Source organism: Mus caroli, unplaced genomic scaffold (genome assembly GCF_978045245.1).
Source record: "Mus caroli unplaced genomic scaffold, Mus_caroli_1 scaffold_4, whole genome shotgun sequence".
NCBI lineage: Eukaryota > Metazoa > Chordata > Mammalia > Rodentia > Muridae > Mus > Mus caroli.
In genome coordinates, this window is record NW_028227259.1 from 2,394,717 (window position 1) to 2,422,532 (window position 27,816).

A 27,816-nucleotide genomic window follows, 5' to 3' on the forward strand; every position below is an offset into this window, starting at 1 on the left:
AGGCAGTGTTTAATGAGGTCTTAAAAAGGTGGCTCAAGTAGAGTTGATGGTCTGGGGTAGGGACAGGCTAGAAAAAGCAGGTATATTCATTCCTTTGCCAGTACATTCCTCCACCAGCTGCTTCTCCCCTAGCCAGCCATAAAAGTTCAACCTGTCTTTGCCACACACAAGCAGCTTCTTAGTTGTACAAGTTATATAATGATTTTTTCTCATATTGAGTTACTTTCTTGCATTGAACAAACAGTGTGTTGTGATTATAGCTCTTTGTCAAAAACTGACAGCCCCTGGCCTGGAGATGGAGACTTGTGATCTCAGCATCTAAGGAGACTGATGTCCCCAAAGATCCTGGCTTGCCAATGGTTTCTACCTTACTCTACAACAGGCTTTGTGCCTGTAATCTTATAATCCAATTTGCAACATATGAGTTTTCTCATTATTTAACTTGGGCATCTTTTATATGTTTTAAACATTAATCCTATATCAAACACATTACTTGCCAATATTCTCTTCTGATTTGTGACTTGTCTCTTAGTTTTCCTAGATCTGTGTTCAGGGACCACAACTTCAATTGATAAACTGTCATCTTCCATAAATTTGGCTAATCTCTAATCCGAAAATTTCCAGCAGGTCTGTGTCCAGAGATTCTAGACTTTTTATATTGAATACACAAACTTAGTATTGAAATTGGTATTGGTTGCAAGGTAAGTATTGATCTGTTTTGCATTCAAACATCTAATTGTCAAGAGTAACAACTTTTGTAAAAACTACTTCTTGTCCACTGAAGATCAACTGTCTAATTTGTCAGCATTAAGTGGCTCATAATAGCCCTATAAAGACCCATGATTCCTCTAAAGTCAATAGTTATGTTTGCTCATTGGTGCTATAGTAACTCGTACCACGTAAAAATGTATTCGCACAGCAAAAAAAAAAAAAAAAAAAAGCAGCTTTCTGTTTAACTGGCTTCTCTACTGCCTTTCTGTTCTCTATTTCACTGATTCCACTGTGATTATTATTCTCCCTCTGTTTGGGGGAAATAAATAAATAAATTTGATGCTCTTTTCCAATACGCTTAGAGAAAAAGCTTAGATTTTTAAGTTGAGATCATATGTTTCTTTTCTAAAATGTATGTTCCAGGCTCAGCCTTTTCTCCCAAACACTGACTTACCTACATCCCATGAATATTGATGATGTTTTTATTTTCATTGATATCAAAATATCAACATTCATTTTTCTTTTATCTATAAATTATCCAGAAATGTGCTGTTTAATTTTCAATTTTTGAATTTGACTTTTGTTCTTCATTTTCGATGTAATTGCTCAACAGACAGAAGTGACACCTTGATGAATTCAGTCTTTGACAGAGACTTGTGTTAAGGTTTAGCCTGTGATGTATCCTCGAGAATATTCAGTTTACTCTTAAACTGAATGAATGTACATTTTACTTGGAACTATGTGTCCAGTTGGTCACCATATCATTTCTATCTTCTACATCTTGGTTGGCTTCCTCCAATTGATATTCCAATATTTGTGGATAAATGCATGAGTAAAATTGTTGAAATGTCTATTTCTTTTATGATCCCCCTGTATATTACAAGTATTGTGTAACGTTTATGCATTTCTAATGGGGATATCATGCTCATGGCTGACCTTCATCACTGTAAAATGTCCCTCTCTGTAGGAAATCTACAAAAGGATCTATCAGTATTTATTATACTCTTTATCTTGTCAGGTTTCCTATGATTAATCTTTACATAACCTACTCAACATTTACCCCATTGAGTAGCTAGAACTAAAGCTCATCTCTTCTACAAAGCATGGAGTTAACTCTTCTCTTTCTACCCAGACTGGAACACTTTTCTCTGGTGTCTTAAATGCAGAGAGTTGAGATGCTAGAGTTTTATCCCTATCCACTGCATCTCTTCAGGGATGCTCAAATGCTTCCGTGTTCCTACTCACTGCCATCTTCTTCTTCATCTTCTTCTCCATACATTGAAATAAAAGCATACTTTGTTGATTTTTAATCATATTATTTTCTTTGTGATTATTCTGAGGAATAATCATACATAGGTTGATTATACTTTGCTCCAGGTTAATATCGTCTTAATATTTATTAAATGTAGCTTTTTCTCTCCCACATTAACATTATAAATATGTCATATATCTAACAATGTTATAATCACTACATGAAATAGTTTAATATCTTACATATTGTATAAAATATTATAGAACTGTATATATTTATTCACATATTGCCATTTCCAACATTGTAATTTTTTATACTAAAAAAGTGGATTCGTTGCCAAGTGCACCCAGCCTGGCATGCTTTGCTTAGTATTTCACTCAGGTTCTGCTGATTTGGACATAGCTCTGACCTCGTTTCCAAAGGATTGTTTTGTTAGATGCAGAATTTTAATTGACAGGTTTTCATATCTTCTCTTTTGTTTTTTGAGTATGTCAGTACTTTCCCTTCCTGCAACTGCCACTGTAGATGAAAGGTCAGCTCGTGAGAACAGTTTTCTCTGCTGTAATGAGTTGCTTGTCTCTTCCTACCGTCAAGATTTCCCTGTCTTTTTCTTTATGCAATTTTACTTTTAAAAAAATCTACCAGTGGGTCTCTTTGTGCTTCTTTTAATTATAGTCTTTTGACATGTTTGCAGTCATAGGATTTTATGGTGATTTAAAAAAATCATGCCTTGCCCAATTCTTTCTCCTCTTTCCATCACACACAATGTATCTGTTTTTTTCAAAAGAAGCATAAAAAAAATCACATTATTTGGTATCTTCGTTGACTACTTACTAAACATAAGAAAATATCACTTAAATATGGACCTTGAAGATCCATAAAACACCAAATTCCATCAGTGAGCATGACATTGGCCATGAACTTCTGTCCATGGGGTGTCTACCTTTGACATTGCTGGGTAGCATACAGGGTATGCAGAACAACAATGTCACATCTCAAATACTCAGAAGTAGTAAATATGTGGCAGCAATTTTTAAAGTAATATGTTGCTATGTTAAAAACTATCCTACAAGGAATAAAGCTTTATATCTATAAGTTATTAATATAATGATTTTGCAATTTAGTTTAATTAGCCAAGAAACTTTTAAGTGAAAAATGCATTATTTTCAAACAAACACTTTAGTTAAAAACCTCAGTTAAAATTGCTTTCTAGAAAAATATGCAACAAAATACAATTTATTTATCTCTAGGCCTCATCTTCTTTTATGCAGCTTAGATACATCCATACTGACATATTAACTCAAGATTGTTGAGAGAAATATATGAGGTAGCATGTTTAACAGCATCGTGAGGTAAAATCTAAAGAAGTACACAGGAAATTTTAGACAATTTTAAGTATTCAGAAATTTGATTTCAAATAATAGTACTAACCTCAATCTATTTTTAAATTAGGTATTTTCCTCATTTACATTTCCAATGCTATCCCAAAAGTCCCCCATACCCTCCCCCCCCCCACCCCCCTACCCACCCACTCCCACTCTTTTCCCCTGTACTGGGGCATATAAAGTTTGCAAGTCCAATGGGCCTCTCTTTCCAGTGATGGCCAACTAGGTAGGCCATCTTTTGATACATATGCAGCTAGAGTCAAGAGCTCCGGGGTACTGGTTAGTTCATAATGTTGTTCCACCTATAGGGTTGCAGATCCCTTTAGCTCCTTGGATACTTTCTCTAGCTCCTCCATTGGGAGCCCTGTGATCCATCCAATAGCTGACTGTGAGCATCCACTTATGTGTTTGCTAGGCCCCGGTGTAGTCTCACTAGAGACAGCTATATCATAACCTCAATCTTTTACCTACTGAAAAAATCCATAATTGTATCATCAGTGTTTTACACACACACACACACACACACACACACACACACAGAGGGAGACAGAGACAGAGACAGAGAGGGGGAGGAGAGAGATGCTATGAGATTTGAATTTACCATGCTAAAATAGTTCTTTTAAACCATTAATACTATTCCTTTATGTCTGTCAGTGAAAAAAAATTAACATGAATTGCTATAGAGCCTTTTACAAATGACAGGCAAATTTTTGTAAATGGAAGGAAAAAAATCCATGAGTCTAGACTATGATTCTAAGTAAGTTTATGTAAATTGACTCAATTGTTATTCTTCATGAGACTGAATACTGTAATGGGTGTCTGCCAGCTAATAGCAACAAAAATTGAAAGCTGTTGGATCATGTGACTTTACAGCCTATGAAAATAGTAGTTTTCTTATAGTTAATTCTGAAAATTAAAATTTTTCTTTTAGCCAAACAGCTGCTTTCTTGGCTGGTTAAATTTGAAAAAAAAAAATCATCTTGTTTTGTCAACTGGTAACATAAGGTAAGATAGTATATTTTTGTATTGAAGACCATTTTGGAAGGATTATATAACAACTGTCACCTGAACACGCTTTTAATTGCCTAAAATTCCCTATAGACCTCTTCAGTTTTTAGCTTGCCAAGCTATTAAAGATGCTACCTCATGTAATTCTCACAACTATCCTATGCTAAATGCAGATAAGAATTATCTCTAAGGTGCAGATAAGGAAGTTAAGACTTGGGATAAATAAGTAGGCCTTTGTGAAATAATGCCTAGTAAACAGAACTGTAACTGGAGGCTGTGACAAGTGTATATATATAAAGATAACGCATTTCTGTAGACAGTTCATTTCAGAAACTAAGAAACTGAAAGTACAAAGACTGAAGTATTTCCTCATGACGAAAGGCTGGTGGCACAATCGCCACAAGCCCTCAACATTCTCTGACTGATATAGTGTCTTTCCAAGTCTTCTCCCCCTTTCCCTCTCTCTCTCTCATTTTGATCAAATGAGTTTGTATCTCAACAGTAACACAGAAAGGATCTGGAATGTACTCAGGCATTTTGTTGCTTAATCTTTATTGAGTCTCTACTATGTGCTAGATAGTTCACCAGACTCTGTATCTAGTGTTGGTGTCCTTTGACAAAAATATCTGGCAACTCCAGCTTCTTAATTTGGAACACGAGGATGATAACTTCAACCTACGCCACAATAGTGAAATATTTAGATCATGTGCCTGAATATGCCCATAAGGTCTCAATTGAGGCATAACTGGTCTGTGACCTCAACAGCCTGGCCATGTAAACAAATGGCATATGAATGCTGGGTTTCCAACTTGATGCCTGTGAGACTGAACTCCCTGTGATTTCCTGTCCTCTGTCGTTCTCCATAGGCTCTTTCTATTCCTCAGCCCTTGTCCCAAGAAAAGCGTTGGATGTCATCCTGAAGATCCCATGCCCAAGGCCATTGAGCTCCATGTCTGAAAAGACACTTCACCCAGCAAGTTGTTCCTCCTCAGAATCACACATCCGTCTCCTAAAAACAGCACTTGTCCTTTTTCTCCCTAAGTATTTCATTACCTTTTAGTCTCTCTTACACCAGCTACATGATCTGAACCAAAAATAGAGAGATGAATGAAAACATGCTTACTGAAGGGCGAGAATCCCTGCAACCCACCTCTTACTCATACCAAGGACTGAATTTACTGAATTACTGAATGTAACTAGCAAACTGAAATTCTCTAGACAAGAGGGCCAGCTATCTTTCCCTGTGGAAACCAAAGCCTTCTTCAAAAATGCTACCCTATGTTGGTATCTGATGATCAGCACGGAAAGGGAAGGTGAGTGTGTGTGTGTGTTGGGGTGGAAGTGGGCACATCACCCCCATCATATGTCTATAATAACCCACCAAACAATAACCCCTCTTCAAACACCCAAAGGCATCATTCAAGGCATCTGACTCTGAAATTTAGGTTGATAATTAAGATCTCAGGGCAGCTGAAGGATGGATATTCAGTACCTTCAGTACCAAAGAGAACAGAACAAGCAAATATAGAAGAAAACTCATACCTCTATGAGGTTCTCTCAGAGACATCAGAGGAAGTGAGAGAGTGACTCTTCTTGATCCTTCCTTTTCCTTAAATCCACCATCTATATTTTCTTTTGAATTTTTATTTCCTGGTAATGGATTTTTATTTCCAAGAAATCTCATTCTTTGATTGTTTTTATTTGATATTATCATGAACTTAAAGAGTACATCTTCTGAGCTCAATAAAGTTAGTAGTATTTTGATCTTTATTTATAGATGAGGAAACCAAGGAATGGAAATTTTTTAAGGCATTCTCAAAAATCATACACTTAGGCAGAAATCCAAGCAATTTTGAATCTATATATGTTGGGCTTGAGGGTTCATACTGAAATAGTAGACTAAGCGTGATGGTCACTAGAACTATTGACTAAAACCCAATCTAAGAATCAAGCTGGAGCCTTGCCTGGCCACAACTGAGAACAGATCATCTCTGTGGCCTGCCTTAACTTCCAAAATAGCACATATAGGGCTATTGCATTTTATACAAAAAAACAACAAAAAACAAACAAACAAACAAAGAACCCAGCTACTTGCAGAAATGTCCAAGTTCAGCTCAGAACTGATAAATCCTAAACTTACTAAGACCAGAGGGAGATAATTTACTCTGTCACCTACTGCATTTGATCAAACGATGTGTTAATGTAGAGGAAAACATAGCTAAAACTTCACTTAATATTCTCCTAACAATTCAATATTGACAAGACACAAATATAGAACCACAGCAATCCTCTCAGCCCTCTCCAACATTGTTCTCTGGATTTGTTACAGAGGGTGACTGTGGCCTGGGAGCCCCTCTTCCCCTCTGTGCAAACTCTCTCAATGGAGTCCTTCTAGAAAGCCAAGTACAAGAGCACCTGTGTCAAAGAAGAGAAGGAGGGAGGGAGGGAGGGAGGGGAGGAGAGAGAGAGGAAGAGAGGGAAAGAGATAATGAGAGGGGGAGAGGGAGAGAGAAAGAGAGAGAGAGAGAGAAACAGAGAGAGAGAGAAACAGAGAGAGAGAGAGAATGACAGGGAGACAGGGAGAGAGAGGGAGAGGGGGAGCGAGAGAGAGAGAGAAAGAAAGAGAGAAGGAGAGAGGGAGAGAGGAAAGCCCTGTCAGCAATGAGAGGGGCTTTCTCCCCATTAGGGGGATGGTGGGAGGGATGGTGGGAGGTGTGTCCTGGCTTTCTCTCCATTAGGGGGATGGTGGGAGGTGTGTCCTGGCGTCCAGCCCTTTGACAACAGGACTTAGTTTATAACCAAGAATGATTACACACATATCAACTCAGTCCTGCTCGACCAGAGAAGATATATATTCATTAGACTATATACCTGGACAAAACAGATTGTGGGGTGGCCTAGGAAGCTAAGATTTATAATATTTAACCTTTTGAATTAATGTGTCTAGAATCACAATAATCACTTTGAGGAACTGTCAAAAATAGACCTTTATCACACTACAGATATTCAGTAGCCTTTGGAATCAGTTCTTCCTGCTGCCAACCTCAAACTAACTACCAATGCCTTAGTCATGCTAGCTGACATGACAATTCATATCCTTATAAGTCATAGACCTTGTCTTGTAATCACAGAGGAAAAGTCATATCTTTATACAGAAAATGAAAAATAACAACTAGCCAACTCACTTTGGAGAATGGTAATAAATGTTAATGTTCAATCATTTGTCACATATGTACTTCTATAAAGAGGAAAAGAATGGCAATGTGATCATCCTACATTGCATATCTATCTGCTAAGCTTTGGACAGACAAGGGCAGCTCTAGACTCCTGGCATTTCAAATGTACCCGTGGACACTTCAAATCTCATCTGGGACTAGAAAAAAAACTGTACCTCATTGAAAAATATTTCCCCAACTCCTGTCTCCCTGGGGCTTCAGGATGTGGTTTGACTTGCCAACAGGCCACCAAAGTGTAATTAAATAAAATAAACTCACACTAGTTAGGAGGCCTAAGTTCAGTGAGTGGCATCTTTCACAGAGACACAGAGAAGGAGACCATGTAAACACAGAAGCAAATGTACATAAGGATATGAATTGTAATGTCAGTTAGCATGATTAAGACATTAGTAGTTTGAGGGTGGCAGCAGGAAGAACTGATTCATATATATATATATATATATATATATATATATATATATATGTGTGTGTGTGTGTGTGTGTGTGTGTGTGTGTGTGTGTGTGTGTATGTGTGTGTGATATATATATATTTCCCTCAAAGGACCCCAAGGATTGCCAGGAGCCAGGCAAAGTAAGCAAAAACTGAGCAATAGTTTCTGGTCTGTAGCTTTCACAGAAAGCCTGGCATTATCAGTGTTTTGAATTTGGACTCCTAGCTTAGCTGTATCACTGAAGCTACAGATGAGTGATGTACCAGCACAAATACTAAATTTAGCATGGTTAATTTCCAACTGAATTATAAACAAATGAGATAAAACTAACATTCATTATTCACAAGCTAAATCATACATATATACACACATATATATATCAGATGTCTATAAGTAAAAGACTGATAGCGTTATCAAAAAAGCAATGAATATTTTTGAAGATACTATATATGCGAGAAAGACATGAGGAAGATAATCAAATCTGTCAAATACCACAACTGTTAACAGCTCAGTTAACAGCAGCTTCATTTTGCGTTTCTTAATGTTATCACATTTATAAAATAATAACTCATAACTTAAGTGCCTAATTTTCTGCAATAGTAGAAGTATCTTAATTAGAAAATTGAATGTTAACTGTGAAAGTTAGCTACTCATTTTATGAGCAGGTTTTTTCCAAATATCTAACATAAAAGGTGCTGGCTTTTTTCCCCCTCAGTTGCTTCTCAACTTCTAAACAACTCCTCCTTTCTAGTATCATAATTTGGTATTAAAAACACAAAATGTTTTCATAGCATAACTAATAAAATACACAGAGAAATATTACAGAGCGGATCCAGCAGCTCTTGAGCTCACTAAGCCCAGCTTGTAACCCGTTTTCCTGGGTCCACCTCCCAAGTACTAGGATTATAGACATTTGCCACCATGCTTGCCAAACATTGGTACTGCCTTCTTTCATGTGTATTTTGTTTATAGAGTATTTAGATATCTGTGTATGCTTACCTAAGCAAAGTACTATACATTCAAGAATCCATAGGAATGACAACTGTTTCCCTTGCCTTGATGGTCAGAAACCTTAATGAAAATGTTGTGATATCAGACCTACAAAGTGATAGTACAGAATAAGATAGTGAAAGGCAGGGTCTTAAGACATTTTATCCACTCCATCCCAAACCTTTCCTTGTGCTCCTGAGCCTCTATCAGAAGTACTGCAAACTGTGAGGATGCCACACAAGGATTCTAAGTTAAAACAGGAAAGCAGACCTTTGCCACTTACGTCATTTCACTAAGCTGCCATAAAAGACATGGTAAGTTTCAAAGCACGTAAACCTAAGTTAAGCCACTGTGTGCGCTTGATCTTAACAAGATGAAATTCCATCTGGAGACACGAATCTAGGCAAGATTAGGGTTGCTAAGCATTTCCACTTTGTGTGAAAATTATGTTAAAGTCTAAATTCCAAGGTGATCTGATAAGTGGAAAGCAGGCCCTTGAAATCCACTTCTCTGTGCATGAGGCTTTCCCGATTCTCAATCTTTATGTTGTTGACATCTTAAGAATGAAGAATTGGCCAGAATACCAGAATTGAGGTAAAATCAAATTCCAGCTCTCTCCATCTCATTGAACCAGCTCTAATGTTCCCTCCACAGTGGAAAAGTAGCCTATCTCAAGTAGTGGAAAAGTAGCCTATCTCAAGTGTCACACCCTCCCAAATGTTTCCTGTTCTCCCACTAGATACACATGAGTCTCTGTGTGTGTACTTCTAAAGCTGTGACTGACAACCAGCCAGCAGTAACAATAGTCTTTGTCTCTACAGACAGGAAGAGAAGTCAGAAGAAATATATATCTAAAACTGACCCATTGGACAATTCTTCTTATTATCAAAAGTCATTTTATTTCTACTAAAAATTCAGGGGATAAAACATGGCTCAGAGGTTTGGACTACTTGTTGTTCTTAAAGATGACCAAAGTTGAGTTCCGAGCTCCCACGTGATGGCTCACAATCAGGAACTCCAGTTCTATGGGAGCTGATACACTCCCATGGGCTCTGCAGTCACAGAGCATATACCTATATGTTAACAATCATATGCATAAAATACAAATAAATATTTTTAAAATACCACATACAAGTCAGGCCTTATAAGAAAAACCTCCAAATATAATATTTAAAGAAATCACAATGTTCTAATTCTTCCACCACTGCCTATCACAGGAATATGAGAAATCTGAATTTCAAGAATCCTCAGGAAGTCAGAAGCATCACATCAATGTGGAAAGTTTATAACCAATGACATGGTCCAACCCTACCTTCTGCAATAAGGCTTCCAGGGCCATAAACTATGAAGTAGTGTTATGGGCTGAACTATGCCTTTTCCCATCAAAAAATATTTTGTATGCTGTAGCCCAAACCCTAGAACCTTAGTGCATGGCTGGCTGTGTGTATGAACAGAACTAAGTTAAAATGAGGTCATTGGGGTAGGGTCTAGCTCAGTCTGAGCAGTATCCTTTTAGAAAGAAGACATTTGTATATGAACTGGGACAGAATCATAACCCAGAGACAAAGTGACAAGATACCTATCTATAAGCCAAGAAGGAATCCTTGAAAGATCCTTTCTCACAGCTGGAAGAAAGAGACTCATGGTACCTTGACATTGCTCTCCCAGCCTCCAACACTCTGAGGCACGAACAATCAATGACTGGGCAATACATCATCTGAGGTACTGTGTCCTAAAGGCCTGGCAGCCTGTTAAGGTAATTTCATGTTGTCCACACAGTTAAAACCCAGAAACCCAGACTTCAAAGCCACTCTGTATGGATTGCCTTGGCTAGCAGTAAACTTCTGATTTGCTCTGGAAGTTCTTGGCCTCAAAGATTGATCGTGCCTCTTACTTTTGCTCTGAGCCTTTCTCTGGTCTCTGGTGCTATCCTCCTGCACCTCAGGTGCCCCGGCCATGCATTTTATACTGTCTATCTTCCAGAATATTGAGCCAAATATATCTCTGTTCTAAATTTAACACAATAAAACTCAAAATCTTTAGATTTTAGGTGTCTTCATAAAATATGCTCTTTATATTCAACAGCTGTGAGCTCCATCCCCAAACCCTTAGGTATTTTCAAATAGATATCTCATGAACTCAGAACTCAAAATGCACAAACAAAACACTCCTATGGAGCAAAACCCACTGACTGCCACATGACCAGCCACTAATTGAAACTACCTTATGAAAACCATCCCCACTCTTTCTTTACTCTGGGCAAAGATGCTGAGTGTCTACATCTGCTTAGTTTCTGTATCTGTTTAGACAGTAACTTCTCCATCCAGTTGTCAGCTTATCATCTCATTTCTTCCTGGAGGTCCAGCTGACATCTTAGCACACCTCACTAGTGGAGAAACTTCCGGAGGATTCACAATGCTTCTGAAATGATCCACCATCTCTCCGACATGGCATGTTATTCTTTGACTTATTATTTCAATCTTCTGCCTGCCACCTGGATGACAGATTCCTCATGAGCACCATCTGTATAGAATACGCCATCTTATTTACTGACTCTAGCTTAATGATGCACCGCAAGTCATTCTGTAAGCTGTTGCTGGGACGATGTCAGACAAGGTCACTAACTTCATTAAAACTCTACATATGAACAGAGTCAAGGGAATATGTCACATTCCAGTAAGAACTGTAATGGAAATGATCAGGGTTAATGGCATGGGGAACTGCATAAAGATGGGTGAGAAAGAGCTGCTATTTTAGACAGGATGGCCAAAGGAATTTTCTCTGAGAAGAGGACATTTGAGTTTATAGCTGGTATCTAAAAGCAGCCAATGAAAAGCATTCAAGGCAGTGTCAGAGTGCATGTGAGAGCCCTGAGATGAGACACTATGGAACAATGGAAAAGAAAAGGAGTCAGTATCCTTGGTCCAGGGTATTAAAGGGGGCATTAATAAAACATGGCTTGTATTTTTATGTTATGATAGTTTTAAAGTAGAGAAGAGACAATAAGAATGGCAGTGTAGAGAGTATAATATAAGAGTGACTGCAACAATCTAAGGAAGAGCTCATGACACCTGGGCTACAGTGAAGAGATGTGAATCAACTATGCACAGAGTTAAGCCACCTTATAGAGGTTTACCCGACAGAACTACCTTTGGCTAATTTGGATAGACAACACCAGGAATTATTACTATTATTACTATTACTTGTGTAAAGAGAATACTGTATGGGGTGTGATAGAACAGAATCAAATTTGTGTTTTAGGCAGTTTGTTACACCAGCTGTACTTGGTTGTGGTATCTTATTCTTCTTAGAGATTGTTGAATTCAAGGGTAAATCTCCAGAAAGTGGATGGATGCATGAAGTGGACATGTAGACAGGGTCTCAGCTAAACAAGTACATGTATGGAAGTCAACAGCTTCTAACTGCTATTTAAGCATAGGAGTGAGTGTTTATCAGAGCAAAGAAGGCTTTTTTTCTCTCCTTAGCCTGTACAAACTCAAAGGTCAACACAGGATAAAGAGAAAAGCCACCCTGCCCAGATTTTCTGATGTGGCAGAAAAGATTCTCTCAGTCATGTGCAATCTGCTAAAAAGTTAGACAAAGAAACCCAGAAAAGTTTGGTTTTGGTTTAGAACAAAGAGACAATGGGTAAACTTTCTATGAAGCTTCAGTTAAATGGTAAGAAAGTCAAATGGAAAAGAAGAATGAGATGAGAAAGTAGAAATAAATGGGACTTCAGTAAGAGTGTCCTGGCTAGTTCTATGACACCCTGACACATGCTAGAGTCATTCTGGAAGATGGATACTCAATTGACTGTGGGAAAGCCTGTGGTACATTTTCTTGATGGTTAAATGTGGAAGGGCCCAGCCTGTTGGGATTAGTGCTGGGCAGGTGGTAGTGGGAGGAAAAGAAAGTAGGGTAAGCCAGCCTTGAGGATCAATTAGGCAGCATTTCTCCATGCCTTTTGCATCAATTCCTGCCTCCATATTCCTACCCTGCTTGAGTTCCTTGCCTGACCCCCTTGACTGATGAACTGTGATATGGAAGTGTAAGAAAAATAACCCTTTCCTCCCCCAAGTTGCCTCTGGTCATGGTATTTTTATCACAGCAACATAAACCCTAAATAAAAGAGAAAGAGAAGGAAGAATATCAGCAGCAGCATCGTTGTCATCATCATAGCCATCATAGTCATCTTTGTCATCATCATCATTAAATGACAATCCAGAAGATAACAGAATGTATTTAATCTGTCAATACCTTCAAATATTAAGTGGCAAATCACCAATACATCATTTGGATCAGAACCAAACCTTGCACTGGTCTATTTGATGGGAGAACGAACTGAGGTCTTAGAGAAAGATAATTTGCATTTTTAAATGATGTAGAAGTGAAGCTACTAATTCTAAGTGTTATGGCAGTGAACTGTAAAATTTCCACTAATATGATGGCTCTCAATAAGAAGTGAAACCCTCCTATGCATGAGTGAACAAGGCAAAAGACAGATCAACTTTATCTCATAAAACTAAAGCCTTATGCAAAAATTTACTACATTAAAAGAGAACTCTTAGAAAAATAACAGGGTGAGCACAGATATTGCAACATGAGACATTTAACAACGCAACTGCCCTGCTCGGCATGTCTGGAGATGCAGAATACTTACCGCGCTATTAGCAACACCTAACTACAAAATCAGAGAATATTAGTGTGCCTACCTTCCCTGATGGCTGTGAAAGGTGTGCCCTCTTCTTCCTGCAGCCGGATCACCTTTAGAGCCACCAGCTTCCCATTCACCCTGCAGGAAACCAAAGAAGAGCAGAAAGTGACTTTGCAGAACTGTATGTCTGCTTTTGTTCTAATTATGCCCCTTAACATTTCTATGCCATGAAATTTTGCATAAAAAATGTCAGCGACTCGACTGTACTGCCATAGCCATACTGAATTCAGCAAGGCTGGGAATTCTAGACCATCATGAAAGCTCCTATTGTGAATACATGTGTAATAGGCTAAGATCAAACTTAATATTTCGGTGAGGTAGATTTTTTTCCTTCCAGGGAAACTAGAGTTCAACAAAACCACCTGAAAACGAATCTCAGTCTAATTAAAACCAAATCAGTGAAGAGAACATTCCCCCTTTGTTTCCCAAAGCTGCACCTTCAGTCTTGGATAGAGACTGAGTCTCCTCTTGCCTCCCTACTTTTCTCTCTCCACAACACTCACCTGCACAGACACACACACATACACCACACCACACCATCTTTTGCATTTTTAAAATAAGAGCCTGTGAATAACTAACTCTATTTGATCCAGTTGTGTTTTATGTTATATGACCAAAAACTTGATGAATATGCTATCACAAATTACAAAAGACATAACCAAAGCAGACGGTTCTTTTAAACACTTTCTGTATGTGTGTCAGCTCTAATCAAAAGTAAGATTACACTATGAAGATAGTGGTTTATTCAGTCAATTCTGTCACCTATCAACATCACAGAAATAACTACATATTCCAGTCCTCTTGATTGCTTTATTTTCTACATTTACTATGCCTGGTAGAATAATTTCTTTCATTGCATGGTTCATTAAAATGTTTTAAAGGTGATATGAAAATATAAAAAAATACAAAAAAATTAAAGAAAAACAAACCATTCTAAAATGGTCCTTCAGCCACCCAGCTCCTATGTTCTGAAGCCAGCAGCTATCCCTGTTCAGATGCACTTTCCAGTCTAGTGCCCTTCTTATACATAAATTATGTAGGTATGTTTGTGTCCCATAAATATATTGGCAAATATATACATATACACATGCAGAGTGCAGAAAATCACATAGAAAATGTTGATATATGATACACTGTATATATACTGTATCCCCTTGTATAAGTGAAACATACTTAATTTTGTATAGTCTTCAAATGATAGGCATTTAGTTTATTCACAATATTCTGTTTCTACAGTGATACAATATATATTCTTATATATTTTACCCATAATTTTATTTTTTAATATTTATTTATTTAACAATTTTTTATTAGATATTTTCTTCATTTACATTGCAAATGCTATCCCAAAAGTCCCCTATACCCTCCCCCTACCCTGCTCCCCAACCCACCCATTCCTACTTCCTGGTCCTGGCATTCCCCTATAGTGGCGCATAGATCCTTCACAGGATGATGGATTGATGGCCATTGATGGCCAACTAGGCCATCCTCTGCTACATATGCAACTAGAGACACCAGCTCTGGGGGGTACTGGTTAGTTCATATTGTTGTTTCTCCTATAGGGTTGTAGACCCCTTCAGCTCCTTGTTTACCCATAATTTTAAATGTGGAAATAACAAATTTCTAAAGAAAACATATATATATACAAGGTCAAAACACATATACAATTGTGAATATTAATTTTGATGAAAATTCAAATTTTATACTACATAGCAGAAACCAATTTCCCTTTCCTATAGCATCAATGCTAGTTCCTATTTCTTCTTCCCGCTGTTTTCTCTACGTTATCAGTGTTTAGTGTTGCTAATCTTATAGTTTCTTATTATAATTTTGATTGCTACCAGAAATATTCAGAGGAAGGAAAATGAAGAGCTCATGTGACCCAGAGAATCCTATGAATCCTGTGTCTGAGTCTAGAATATGAATGCTAATGTCTTTAAAATAAAAAAATAAAAATCACAACATCTAACTAACATATGCTTGTTCAAAAATCTGCCTGCCCCAGAAGGGAAACCCAGCAGCCAAAGTCGTCATCACAATCCAACTGCCAGGTGGCGTTTCTCCACGAACCCACTCAAACTACATTAATACTGCTGATGGCGATGGGATATGGACATGGTGTTACAAGGCCCCACCATGTGCAGACTATCTCCTGGAAGCCAGGATTTGTGATGCTTTGTCCGAATCTCCGCAGGGAAAAAAGACTTCACAGTTTTCTCGTGGGAGACCTCCTTTCCTGAATGCATCACCTTGACTTTTCTAAGTTAAGCTGGCTTCAGACCCTGTGATCTCCACTTTGTGCTACAGGACTAAGGAGGCCATCAGCAGGGCTTGAGGCTGCCATAGTCAGAAATGACAGCTGCACAGACTCCTCAGCCCAGCTGAGATCATCAGTGGCTCCCATGGGGATCAGTGGCTGGTTCTAGGAACACCTTGGAATTTTCCCCTCACTTAGAGACATTTTCCTCTCACCTATAAAACGCACACACACATACACACACACACAGGCACACACACACAGGCACACACACACACACACACACTACCTTCTTCCCACACAACTTTCTAGTTCCCCTGGGAACGAAATTAAATTGTAGGTGCCAGGAACTGAATTCTGCATCTCATGCTTCTATAGGCCATGCACAAACATGTCCTCAGACCATGAAACATGACTGGCCATTAGCATAACGGAAAGCAAAGAGCAAAGGCTACTTACTCCTGTGATGCAACTAAAGCCTGATGAGGTGGTAGAAGTAAGAATGGCCTTCATAGGTTCCAATATTTGAATGCTTAGTAACCAGGAATTAGAATTGTTTCAACAGAGTAGATGTATCAGGAAGTGTGCCTTGTTGGAGAAAGCATATAACTGGGAGTGGACTCTGAGGTTTCAAAAGCCCCAGTCAGTCCCAGGCGCTCACTTCTCCTCCCTCTCCCTCTCCCCTCCCCCTCCCCCTCCCTCTCCCCCTTCTCCTCCTCTCCCTCTGCGCCCCCCCTCTCTCCCTGCATATGGATCAGAATATAGCTCTCAGATACTGCTCCGGGGCCCTGCATGCCGCCATGCCTGCAACATGATGATAACAATGGACTAACTCGGAATCTTTAAACAAGGCCCCCAGTTAAATGCTTTGTTTATAAGAGATGCCTTGATCCTAGTGTCTCTTCCCAGCAATAGCACAATGACTGACACGGTCCGAATCTGAGCACTCTCAAAGATCAATCTATATCATTCTATGGTGATAAAAACATTTTTTTTAATTTACCTTCTATAAATACAAGAATCAGTTTCACGAATAATAATTCTGCAATTTCCAAGAGCTGAAACTTCAAGTGTTAAGATGTCAAAGTGATTGATTGGTTGGGGAGTTTCTGGGCTGGCTGGTTGGTTGGTTGGTTTTAAATTTTTATTTGGTTGAATGTGCCTGAGTGTTTCGTCTGCAAATGAGCCTGTTCATCAGGTCTGTGTGTGGTGCCTGAGGAAGCCAGAGACAGACGTCAAAGCTGCTGAAGCTAGAGATGGTTGTGAGCCACCAAGTGGGTGCTGGGAATCCACCTCAGGTCTTCTGGAAGAGCCTGTGCTCTTATCGTCTGAGTCTTCTCTCCAGCCCCAGGTGTTACTGGGTTCAGTGGCCTATGGTCATCTCAGTTGCTGCTGAAACTGTTGTATTGATTATGTCACAGAAAATTAAAACTGTCTTTAGAATTTAAGTTCCAGATATAAAGAGACTGCTTCAGTCACTGGTGTGTATCCAGTATCTAGAACCTTCCAGACACAGAGTATATTTTACAGTGACTACAGATGTTGTTAATTCATGGAGGTTTTGCCCTTCATTAATGCCAAATGAATATAAAATAAGGTAGAAAATTTATTTCTAAAGTTTCCAGTGACACCAAAATTTTACAAAGCTTTCAACATCGTCATTTCTGTTTGGCTTCACAATGTCTTAACTGCTAAGCCATCTTTCCAGCAGCTTCATGATTTCTGTTGTCCTTTTCTTCTGGGAGGACTTTCTGGTTTTGTTTGTTTTATGTGTGTATGTATGTTTCAGATTAAAGGTAAAGTCTTTCTAATTCTTATGCATATGGTGACAAGTTTTCATCCCATGGAAGTTTTAGAATTTGTACAATACTTTGTTAATTCACCTTTTTGCACCAAACAGACCAACTGCAAAACACTTTCAGTCCTTTAATAACCCAAGCACAGGCCACTAATGAGCAACTCCCTTCTCAAATGGCTTCACAAGTTTCCCACTGAGAATCATATCGATTATCAAATTGCTCTTTAACCTGCATCACCGTGACTTTCTTCTTTCTTAATTAGATTTTCTCTACATGTCTGGACACTCATCAACTGCCAAATCCTTAAGTTTCAAAGCCCTATAAAAATGTTAAGTCACAGGCTCAACCATTCTATAAAAGGTCTTTGGAAATAATAATATGAAATTTTCTAATGTTCCAATTTCAGTACATATATATGAACACTATATATACACTAAACATATATTGGCCATATATTAAACTATATATTAAACATATGTATTAAAACTTTATTACTACTATCTGAAGTACTCAAAATTATAAGCTACTAGTCATGCAGGTATTTCAGTTCTTAAGGGTATCAAATTAAGATGCTATCCTACAAAAATAATGTCATATTTTCTAATTATCTTGTAGTTCATAAACTACTTTAGGAGGGCTTAAAACATGTAATTCAAACCATGATTTAAATAAACACAAAATTCAAATTGAATCAATAAATCAGAGCTGTTTACAGAAAAACATTGAGGATTCTCCTTTAACAAGTTATATTAATTAAATCACAAGCTAATGAATAAAAGGCAATCAAGGTTTGATTGCCAGTGGAAACATTAATTCAGATAAATAACTTGGTGAGGAAAACATGTCTTAACTTGTGTTAATACTGCCATTCTTTGGAGATATTGCCAGCTTTGCCTCCAGTTGCTATAACTTACACATGGAGCCATTTTCCTCCAGACACTACTGCCATTAGCAATGTGGCCTCACTGTGAGATATAATGTAAGTCGGAGGATCAGCACTGTAGTCAGGTCTGCATGTCACAAGGAAAGAGCTGCAAATGCAGCACAAGGTAGAGGTGCAGAAATAGGTATTGGGGGAACTCCACTCAACAGTGACCTGGGGACGCTAGGTGGCCAGGCAGAGCCATGCTGAAATAGGATCTAGCTTCTAACAGATTCTGACCAGAGATTCAAACCTATCTTCAGAAATGGTGCCCACGGGGCTGGTGAGATGGCTTAGCAGGTAAGAGCACCCAACTGCTCTTCCAAAGGTCCTAAGTTCAAATCCCAGCAACCACATGGTGGCTCACAACCATCCGTAATGAGATCTGACTCCCTCTTCTGGTGTGTCTGAAGACAGCTACAGTGTACTTACATATAATAAATAAATAAATCTTAAAAAAAAATGGTGCCCACAATTCCATGTGCCCCTACCCTATAACTGTAGATACAAAATTCTCTTAATTCTCTTGTCAGAGTCAAGTCTAAAGTGCATAATTTTTAAACAAAAAGCAACTGCCTACTACTTTTTTAAAAATGTTATCCATCCATTCATCCCTTTATCTTTCTGTATGAACTCTAAAGAGAAACTCCCCACTTTGCTCAAAGCACACTTTCTGGTTTCAAAAGACAGCACACAGAGAGAATTTCCATCGAGAGGAGTGGTTCTCAAGCACAAGACAGAGGTCTTCCATTCTGCTAGTTGCCGTAAATTAATAGGATAACTTAGTACAATGAAACAAAATTGCAAATATTATCTAGGTCATCTTGGAAAACATCGTTCAGGTGCTAACATCTAGAAATTGCATCTGGAAGATATCAAGGAAATTAAAGCAGAATATCTAAAAGAAATTTAATATAGCTGGGAAATTTAATATAGTATGCCTCCCTCATCTTTTATGATCTTGTATCAGGAGAAAGTGCTGGGGAAAATAGTAGCCTGGGAAGCTAGATGCGTGGCTTTTGTTTGCTGGGCTGACCCTGGGCTGTCAGGAGCTATGACAGAAAGCTGCCACATGCTTCGAGCAGTGTTGGGATGAGTTTATAAATTTGGGGCAAAGTTATATAAAACAATCTGGAGAACTCCCCTAATCAGTCTCCATTTAGTAACAACTACATATAGACCTCTGATGCAAGTTTAGGATTGAGGATTAACACTTAAAATGATGGGGCTGAAGAGATGGCTCAGGGATTAAGAGCACTGGATGCTCTTCCAGAGGACCTGAGTTCAATTCCCAGCACCCACACGGCAGCTCCAAGCTGTCTATCATTCCAGTTCTAGAGGAATTGACAGCCTCATACAGATATCTATACAGCTAAAAGTCTACTTACTCAGATGTGAAGGAGAATATGAACTCTGAGGATGTAATACAGTGAGTAAAGAGCACACTGACTGAATCACCAACTATTACCTATTTTAAGAAAATAAAAAGTTGCTCCAAAAGCATAGTTCATGATTTGAAATTTCCTAGCAAACAACCAAACTCTTAACGCATTGAAACACGGGACATTTTGAATATTAATAGTGTTCATGACAGAACACAGAACTGAGTACATTTCCCCAATGATAAGCTGATAAGTCTTGTACTATTCTAAAACTGGGATCAGTCAGTAAACGATTTTAGAGGTTTGTTTGAGGAAGGCAAGCACAGGGGATGGTTTAGTGCCCTGGGAATCCCCATTTGGTTGAGGGTTATACACACCCTAGACTTGTAATATTGTCCCCGGCAGCCTAGATCCTTCATCTGAATGGACTATACATGCACAGCCCTCTCGAAACAATGCACCTAGGAACATGAGCACCTTCAAACTCCACCTGCAATGGACTTCACATTCTCCCATCCTTGACAATAGCATGTGTCACTCGTCCCAATAACAATCAAGTTCAGATACTCTCCATTCAGGTATATCCCACAACACAACTGAGTTCAAAGACTAGAAGGACCAACCTGGCCTGAACTTGTTTTGGGTGCATGTACAGTGTCTTATGGTTTTATTGCTGTCAAGGGATCACTGTGACCATGGAAACTTCTATGAAGGCAAACATTTAAATGGGGCTGGCATATACTTTCAGAGGTTTACTCCATTATCATCATGGTGGGAAGCAATGCAGCGCGCAGGTAGACATATGCTGGAGGAGCTGGGAGTCCTACAACTTGATCTGAAGGTAACAGAAAGAGATAACGGTCTCCCACAGGCAGCCAGGGGACACTATCATCCACGTTCAGGAGAGCCTGAGTATAGTATCTACACAGTGACACACCTCCTCCAATAGGGCCACACCTCCTCCAGGAGGCCCACACCTCCTCCTACAGGTTCACATCTCCTCCAATAAGGCCACATCTCCTCATAGCTCCACTCTCTATGGCCAAGCATTAAAATACATGAATATGTAGGGACAACCCTAATGAAACCACCACAGACAGTAAGGATAAACTATGTCCTCTAAAAGGGAAATCCTTTATTTACAATTTTCTGCCTCATGCCAGGGATTAAAATCAGACATATGTAAAAAGACACATGAAATAGAAAAATTACCTTATGACCTAATCTATCAATTGAAATAGAGGACCACTCAAATTATGTCTGTTAGTAGCAAAGTCCTCCTTTCCTCTTCAAGTCCTCAAAAGGAATTCCCTAACAATGCCTGGGGCTCTTGGGTATCAGCATTCACATGGCCCACAGTCAGTTTGGACAGTATCTTTGTCTGTACTAACACTCTGCTGCAATGAAAATTTTCAATTCTTTGGACAACAAGCCAATCACCTGGAAACACCTGACAACAGTAACATAGTTATCTTGCAATCAGAAGACCTCAGTGACAATGAAGCCTTCACAGAAGACAGTAGACCCTCAATGGCCATGGGCCCTTTACTCTCATAGCCATGGACAAACCAGTCATGTAAAGACCTCAGTGGAACTCGAACCCTTCCTACTCTCTTCAGTCATTGAAATATGCCATTCTTTCTGCTGCTGATGGGAAAACAAACAAGTGTCACCTGTAGTTCTGCTCTTTCTTCAAGTTCTCAATCAACAAACAACCAAAGTAACAAGTCCTCTCCAACAGTCCAGCCCTTCATTCAATCAAGTTTGAACATTTATCTCTCATTCACCAAATACTAACTGTGAGGATTTGAGTTTGTGCTTGGGATAAATAATAAGTAATAATACACCCTTGCACGTAATGATGCTGACAGTGCATCCCAGGAGTCCAGCATAATGACGGTGTCACCAGGCTCCTACCTGTCAATTGACACAGTCTGATCATTTGTAAAATGATCTCTGCAATGGGAGGACATCAAACATCCTTAAATCTTTAACTATATAATAAAAGTAAGAAAACAACTGTGGTCATCTCTTTAGCTTAAAATGTAGTGAATAAAGACACTGTAGTAAGTGACGCCCATTAGTAAGCGCTTACTTTGCACAGGTCATAGAAAGATGCTACTGGAAAGTGTGTTCCTCCTGGTGGGAGCTTTCATGCTCCTTCACAGAATAAGTCCAACCCAAATCTGACCACATCTAAATTTCAGTGCTTACTGAAAGGATATAATCAACCAATTAAATAATAGCCGCTGAGTTGTAATCTGAAAAATCCAAATTATAGGACATCATAGGAGGAATGAACCTAAATAAATAAACTTCAAATTAACACTGAGCTCTGGGTGTTATTAAGATACTAATATTTGTTTTCATTTTGTCATGTTAGAACATGATTGGTGTGTGTGTGTCCTGTGCATTCAGATATCTGCAAAGGGTAGAAGAGGCCATCAGAACCCTTCGTGCTAAAATTACAGGCCCTGAATCCTAGCACTCTGCAAAATCAGCAAAGCCTGTAAACTGCCGAGTCCAAGCTCCAGCTCCTTTATTCAAGAGCCCCCATCTTTCAAATAATAAATAGTCTGTGAGACAATTATACTTTGAGTTTTCTCAAAACCACTAGATGAAATTAAATGAGTAAAGATCAGATACAGGGCTGGCCATGCTTAAAGCTATGTGACAGGTTGACAAGGGCTTTGCTGCACTATGACTTCTTAGTGTCCCCAGAGAGAGGGCCAGAAACAACAAGAGTCATTGCTCCAATAAATAGTCTCCCAAATGGTCAGGAAGCTGAATTTCTGGTCCAGTGAAAGATGTTAGCACTCACACCAGGGCACGAGCAAGGGAGAAAGGAAACCTATGAAGACAAAACCTCTAGAGCATCAGGATGACCTGGGCTGAGTGCTGGGAAATTAAAAGATGGGTTCCAATTTCCTGGATCCAGCATGTTGGAGGTACCATTTGTTGATGTTAAGTAAGCTAAAATCTTGGAGACGGGCATGTGTTCCAAGAATTTTGTTTGGTAAGATGCTGGACTGGAAACATTACATGGAGATGTAACTGACACACTGATATAAAATTTATGAGTCTGGATCTTGATACACAAATCTAAGCCAGACATGAATTTGTGATTCATTTGGACCACAGGAAACAGCCAGGATTCTGAGTTAAGAATATGCTCAAAAGAAAAATGAGGGGAAAGGAAGAATTTGCTGATCCAGGGATGATACTCTTGACCTGGAACAGGCTGAAGAGGGAGGAAAAGTACCATTAGACTACAGGAAAAACCACTAGAATGAGTGGACTGTGAGGGGTAAGTGGAGATCTCGGGTGGTGTCTAGTTGTCTCTCCTCCTTTGCTGGTCTCTTACATGGATGTCTCCCTGACACTATAAATATGCAAAAATGTTCTGGTATTGGTACTCCCCACCACGTCTCAGCCGAAAGCTTCTTGCTAACTAGCCCTCAGCAGTCCTCCTCGAGCTTGTCTGTCAAACAAACTGTCAGGTGTGGTGTATTAGTGCAGAGCAAATGGGGATACTCCATCCCCCATACTACAAACTGAATTTGGCCTAAGCAGTCATTAAACTGTGACAGCCACAGAACGCTGTAAAATCAGACTGATCATGCCAAAAGGTGATTATGCCAGAATGTGTGAGATTTTCTTCAAGGACCTCTCACCTTTTTAAATGTGATCCAGGAGTGTGATTTGTCTCTAATAAAACTCAAACCTGTTAGCAAGCACCTAGTCCTGATGCATCAAACTACTAATTCTATATTTCTGTCTTACTCATAACAGACACTGGTAACCTAGCCTCCTCTGTTCTTATCCTCAAAAGAATAAAACCCCAAACACAGGGAGGCCAGCACTTTGCTTTCTGGCACTGCACTCTGAACAAAAAACCCCACACTTGTTTGGTGTCCTTGGCTTCATGTGTCTGTGCCTCTCTGTCTCTCTAGTCCTCTGTCTCTTTGTCCCCCCTCACTTTCCCAATCATGTTTGATGGTCACTCTCCCAGGGAGGCCTTGCTCATGCTCTTGCAGCTCTCTAACATCAACCACTACGCTGACATTCTACTCAGACACTAGACTACGCAGGAAAACGTGCCTAGCCCAATTTCATGCACAGTTGGGGCTCAGTAGCAACAAATGAGCCAAGTGCTCACTTCACAAAAGAGGAACTGAAATAGCATGCAGTAGAGTCTCTACTGCTCTAAGATTCCTTAACCAGCCCTTATCAAATCACCCTGGCAACAGCAAATCCAAACTTCTTAGAAGTTTCTTTTCTACCACATAACTAAATACACCTATCAACATCTATAGGCAAGAAAATACACTTACTAATTAAACCAGTTCACTAGCCTACTACGGCTATATTCAGTTTAATACTCTCAGGAGAAAAAGGTATTCAGGCATGACAGAATTTTTTTCCACCCCATTAACCTCTATTCTACCTCAGAAATGTTTGGAGCCATCCAAATAATAATCTGCTCCAAGTGTTCAAGCAGGGCATACAGGAGGGAAGCCACAACAGTGTCCTTGGGTCTACTTCACAACATCCATTATTTTGAACATTCAGACACTTCAAGGATACTAGTATCTTCCAGGTTTTTTGTAATTTACACAGAAAATTGATATATCTCTCAATACAGACTTCCTTAAAATTTTACAGAACAGTCATCTCAGGTCTGCAGACTCCTTAGAGATACTCTGTCATCTGAGGGTGCAAATTCCTCGTGTTTGCTCTGCACTTGGGTCCTGGCTCAAACTCTCCTCAGTAGCAATGATAAGAGCAATAGGGAAGGTGAGTGAGTACATCTCTTCTGTCCTCTTTCTATGGCAGGAGCATCTTCTACAGGTGGACTTGAGGCCTGAGGTCCTCGGAGGCCTGCCTACATTTCAAACTATGGCAATCTGGGTGTCTTAGTCAGGGTTTCTATTCCTGCACAAACATCATGACCAAGAAGCAAGTTGGGGAGGAAAGGGTTTATTTGGCTTACACTTCCATGCTGCTGTTCATCACCAAAGGAAGTCAGGACTGGAACTCAGACAGGTCAGGGAGCAGGAGCTGATGCAGAGGCCATGGAGGGATGTTCTTTACTGGCTTGCCTCCTCTGGCTTGCTCAGCCTACTCTCTTATAGAACCCAAGACTACCAGCCCAGAGATGACACCACCCACAAGGGGCCTTTCTCCCTTGATCACTAATTGAGAAAATGCCTTACAGTTGGATCTCATGGAGGCACTTCCTCAACTGAAGCTCCTTTCTCTGTGATAACTCCAGCTGTGTCAAGTTGACACAAAAATAGCCAGTACAATTGACCCCTTGTCAACTTGACACACAAACACATCACTAGTAAGCCTCAACTCTTACATTCTTATTCATCCCCAAGATCTAAATAACTTTAAAAGTCCCACAGTCTTTACATATTCTTAAATTTTCAATCTCTTTAAAATATCCATCTCTTAAAATCCAAAGTCTCTTCACAATTAAAAGTCTCTTAACTGTGGGCTCCACTAAAACAGTGTCTTCCTTCAAGAGGGAAAATATCAGGGCACAGTCACAATCAAAAGCAAAAGTCAATCTCCAACCGTCCAATGTCTGGGATCCAACTCACGATCTTCTGGGCTCCTCCAAGGGCTTGGGTCACTTCTCCAGCCATGCCCTTTGTAGCACACGCGTCATCCCCTAGGCTCCAGATACCTGTACTCCACTGCTGCTGCTGCTCTTGGTGGTCATCTCATGGTACTGGCATCTCCAAAACACTGCATGACCCCTTCAGTCCTGGGCCTTCAATTGCAACTGAGGCTGCACCTTCACCAATGGCCTTCCATGGCCTCTCACAGTGCCGAGCCTCAGCTGCTCTGCGTGACCCCTTCATGCCTTCAAAACCAGAACCACCTGGGTGACCCTTACACATTACCAAGTCCCGCTGCAGCAGGAGTACAACCTTGGCCATCTCTGGAACACAGCCTCTTTGTGCTTTCAGAAAACACTTCCCAGAAGATGTCACCTCAATGATGCTGGTCTCTTCTTAATCACCGCTAATTTCTTAGCTCCAGCTAACCAGCATCAATAGTCCCAGTAATGCAAAGTTTTTGCTTTAGTAGTTCTGGTATCTTGTTAATCACAGCTGATTCTTCAGCCCCAGCTAACCAGAACTACAAAATCTTCACAATAAAAACAGCAATGGCCCTGAAGAGAGTCTTTAATTTTCCCTCTGAAATTTCACAAACCAGGCCTCCTTCTTCTGCACTGTTCTCAGCATTATCTTCCAAGCTCCTACACAACATCTGACAGAGCTCTTAACAACGAATGGATCTTCAAGCCCAAAGTTCCAAAGTCCTTCCACAGTCCTCCCCAAAACATGGTCAGGTTGTCACAGGAATACCCCACTCTGCTGGTACCAATTTGTCTTAGTCAGGGTTTCTATTCCTGCACAAACATCATGACCAAGAAGCAAGTTGGGGAGGAAAGGGTTTATTTGGCTTACACTTCCATGCTGCTGTTCATCACCAAAGGAAGTCAGGACTGGAACTCAGACAGGTCAGGGAGCAGGAGCTGATGCAGAGGCCATGGAGGGATGTTCTTTACTGGCTTGCCTCCTCTGGCTTGCTCAGCCTACTCTCTTATAGAACCCAAGACTACCAGCCCAGAGATGACACCACCCACAAGGGGCCTTTCTCCCTTGATCACTAATTGAGAAAATGCCTTACAGTTGGATCTCATGGAGGCACTTCCTCAACTGAAGCTCCTTTCTCTGTGATAACTCCAGCTGTGTCAAGTTGACACAAAAATAGCCAGTACACTGGGGTTATCTGGTCTGGTTGGGTTTCACAAGACCTTCATCATTTACCTTGATATATGTATGACCTTCTGCTGGATGAAGGCAGAGGACTATAAACTTCTGAGGATTCTGAAAGTACAAGGGACCCCTCCTGGGAGAGCAAGAAGCAACCCACAAACAGCCATTGAAGAGTTAGCAGATAGGAGAAGCTATAAGACAGTATCCAACAAGCTAAACATTCAATGTACTAAGTAACTAATCGAGTTTGGTTTCTTTTGCTGTGATAAACACTAGGACCAAAAGCCCCTTGGGGGAGAAAGGGCTTATCAGGCTTACAAGTTAGAGTCCATCACAGACATGAAATAGATCACAAGGACTAAAGAAAAAGTCTGATTTCATTAGAAAGAAATAGTTCCTTACTAGGATGCTTTACAGATTCATAAAGTGTGATATGAAACTTAGCAGGAGATGCTCATAAATGCCCAACATGCACGGAGCCAAGTGCACAGAAAGGTAGGGATGAAGAGAAGCAGCATCCAAGAACCACCAAAGAATCTAAAAGAGCAGGGCTAGTGGAGAGTTTTGTTTTGCCCTCTTCCTGTTTTCAAGCACACTTGTCTGGAGGAACACATCGCAGAGAGCTTTGACAGTGCTGCATTTCACACTTCTGAAGAAATTGCATTCTCTCTTTCTGAGGTCAAGCTGCCACTTCAAATTCTTTGTTGCCTTCAGCAGGTCCCCCAGCCCCGCCCCGCACACATACACTCCCATCAAAAACTGTTTTCAGTGAGCAACACTGGAATGGCTACATTTCTTGATGCTGATATCTTTCCGCAGTCCTGGATTACTTCTTTCTCTCTGGTTAATTCTTATATTTCATATCTCAGTACTATCTAAAACTGAAAGGGCAAGCAGTTTTTTCATTCTTTTCTGTTTTGAAAAGTGTAACT

General features: G+C 39.7%; 1 protein-coding gene across 7 annotated transcripts in view; it reads right to left on the reverse strand.

Annotated features, from left to right (window-relative positions):
* Positions 1–27,816, reverse strand: part of Cdk14 (cyclin dependent kinase 14) — a 648,997-nt gene that overhangs the window by 404,977 nt on the left and 216,204 nt on the right. For all 7 annotated transcript variants that reach the window (XM_021162869.3, XM_029477257.2, XM_029477253.2 and 4 more), the window contains one exon: positions 13,726–13,805. In XM_021162869.3, the coding sequence (XP_021018528.1) occupies positions 13,726–13,805 (80 nt within the window). The remainder of the gene's footprint in view (positions 1–13,725; positions 13,806–27,816) is intronic.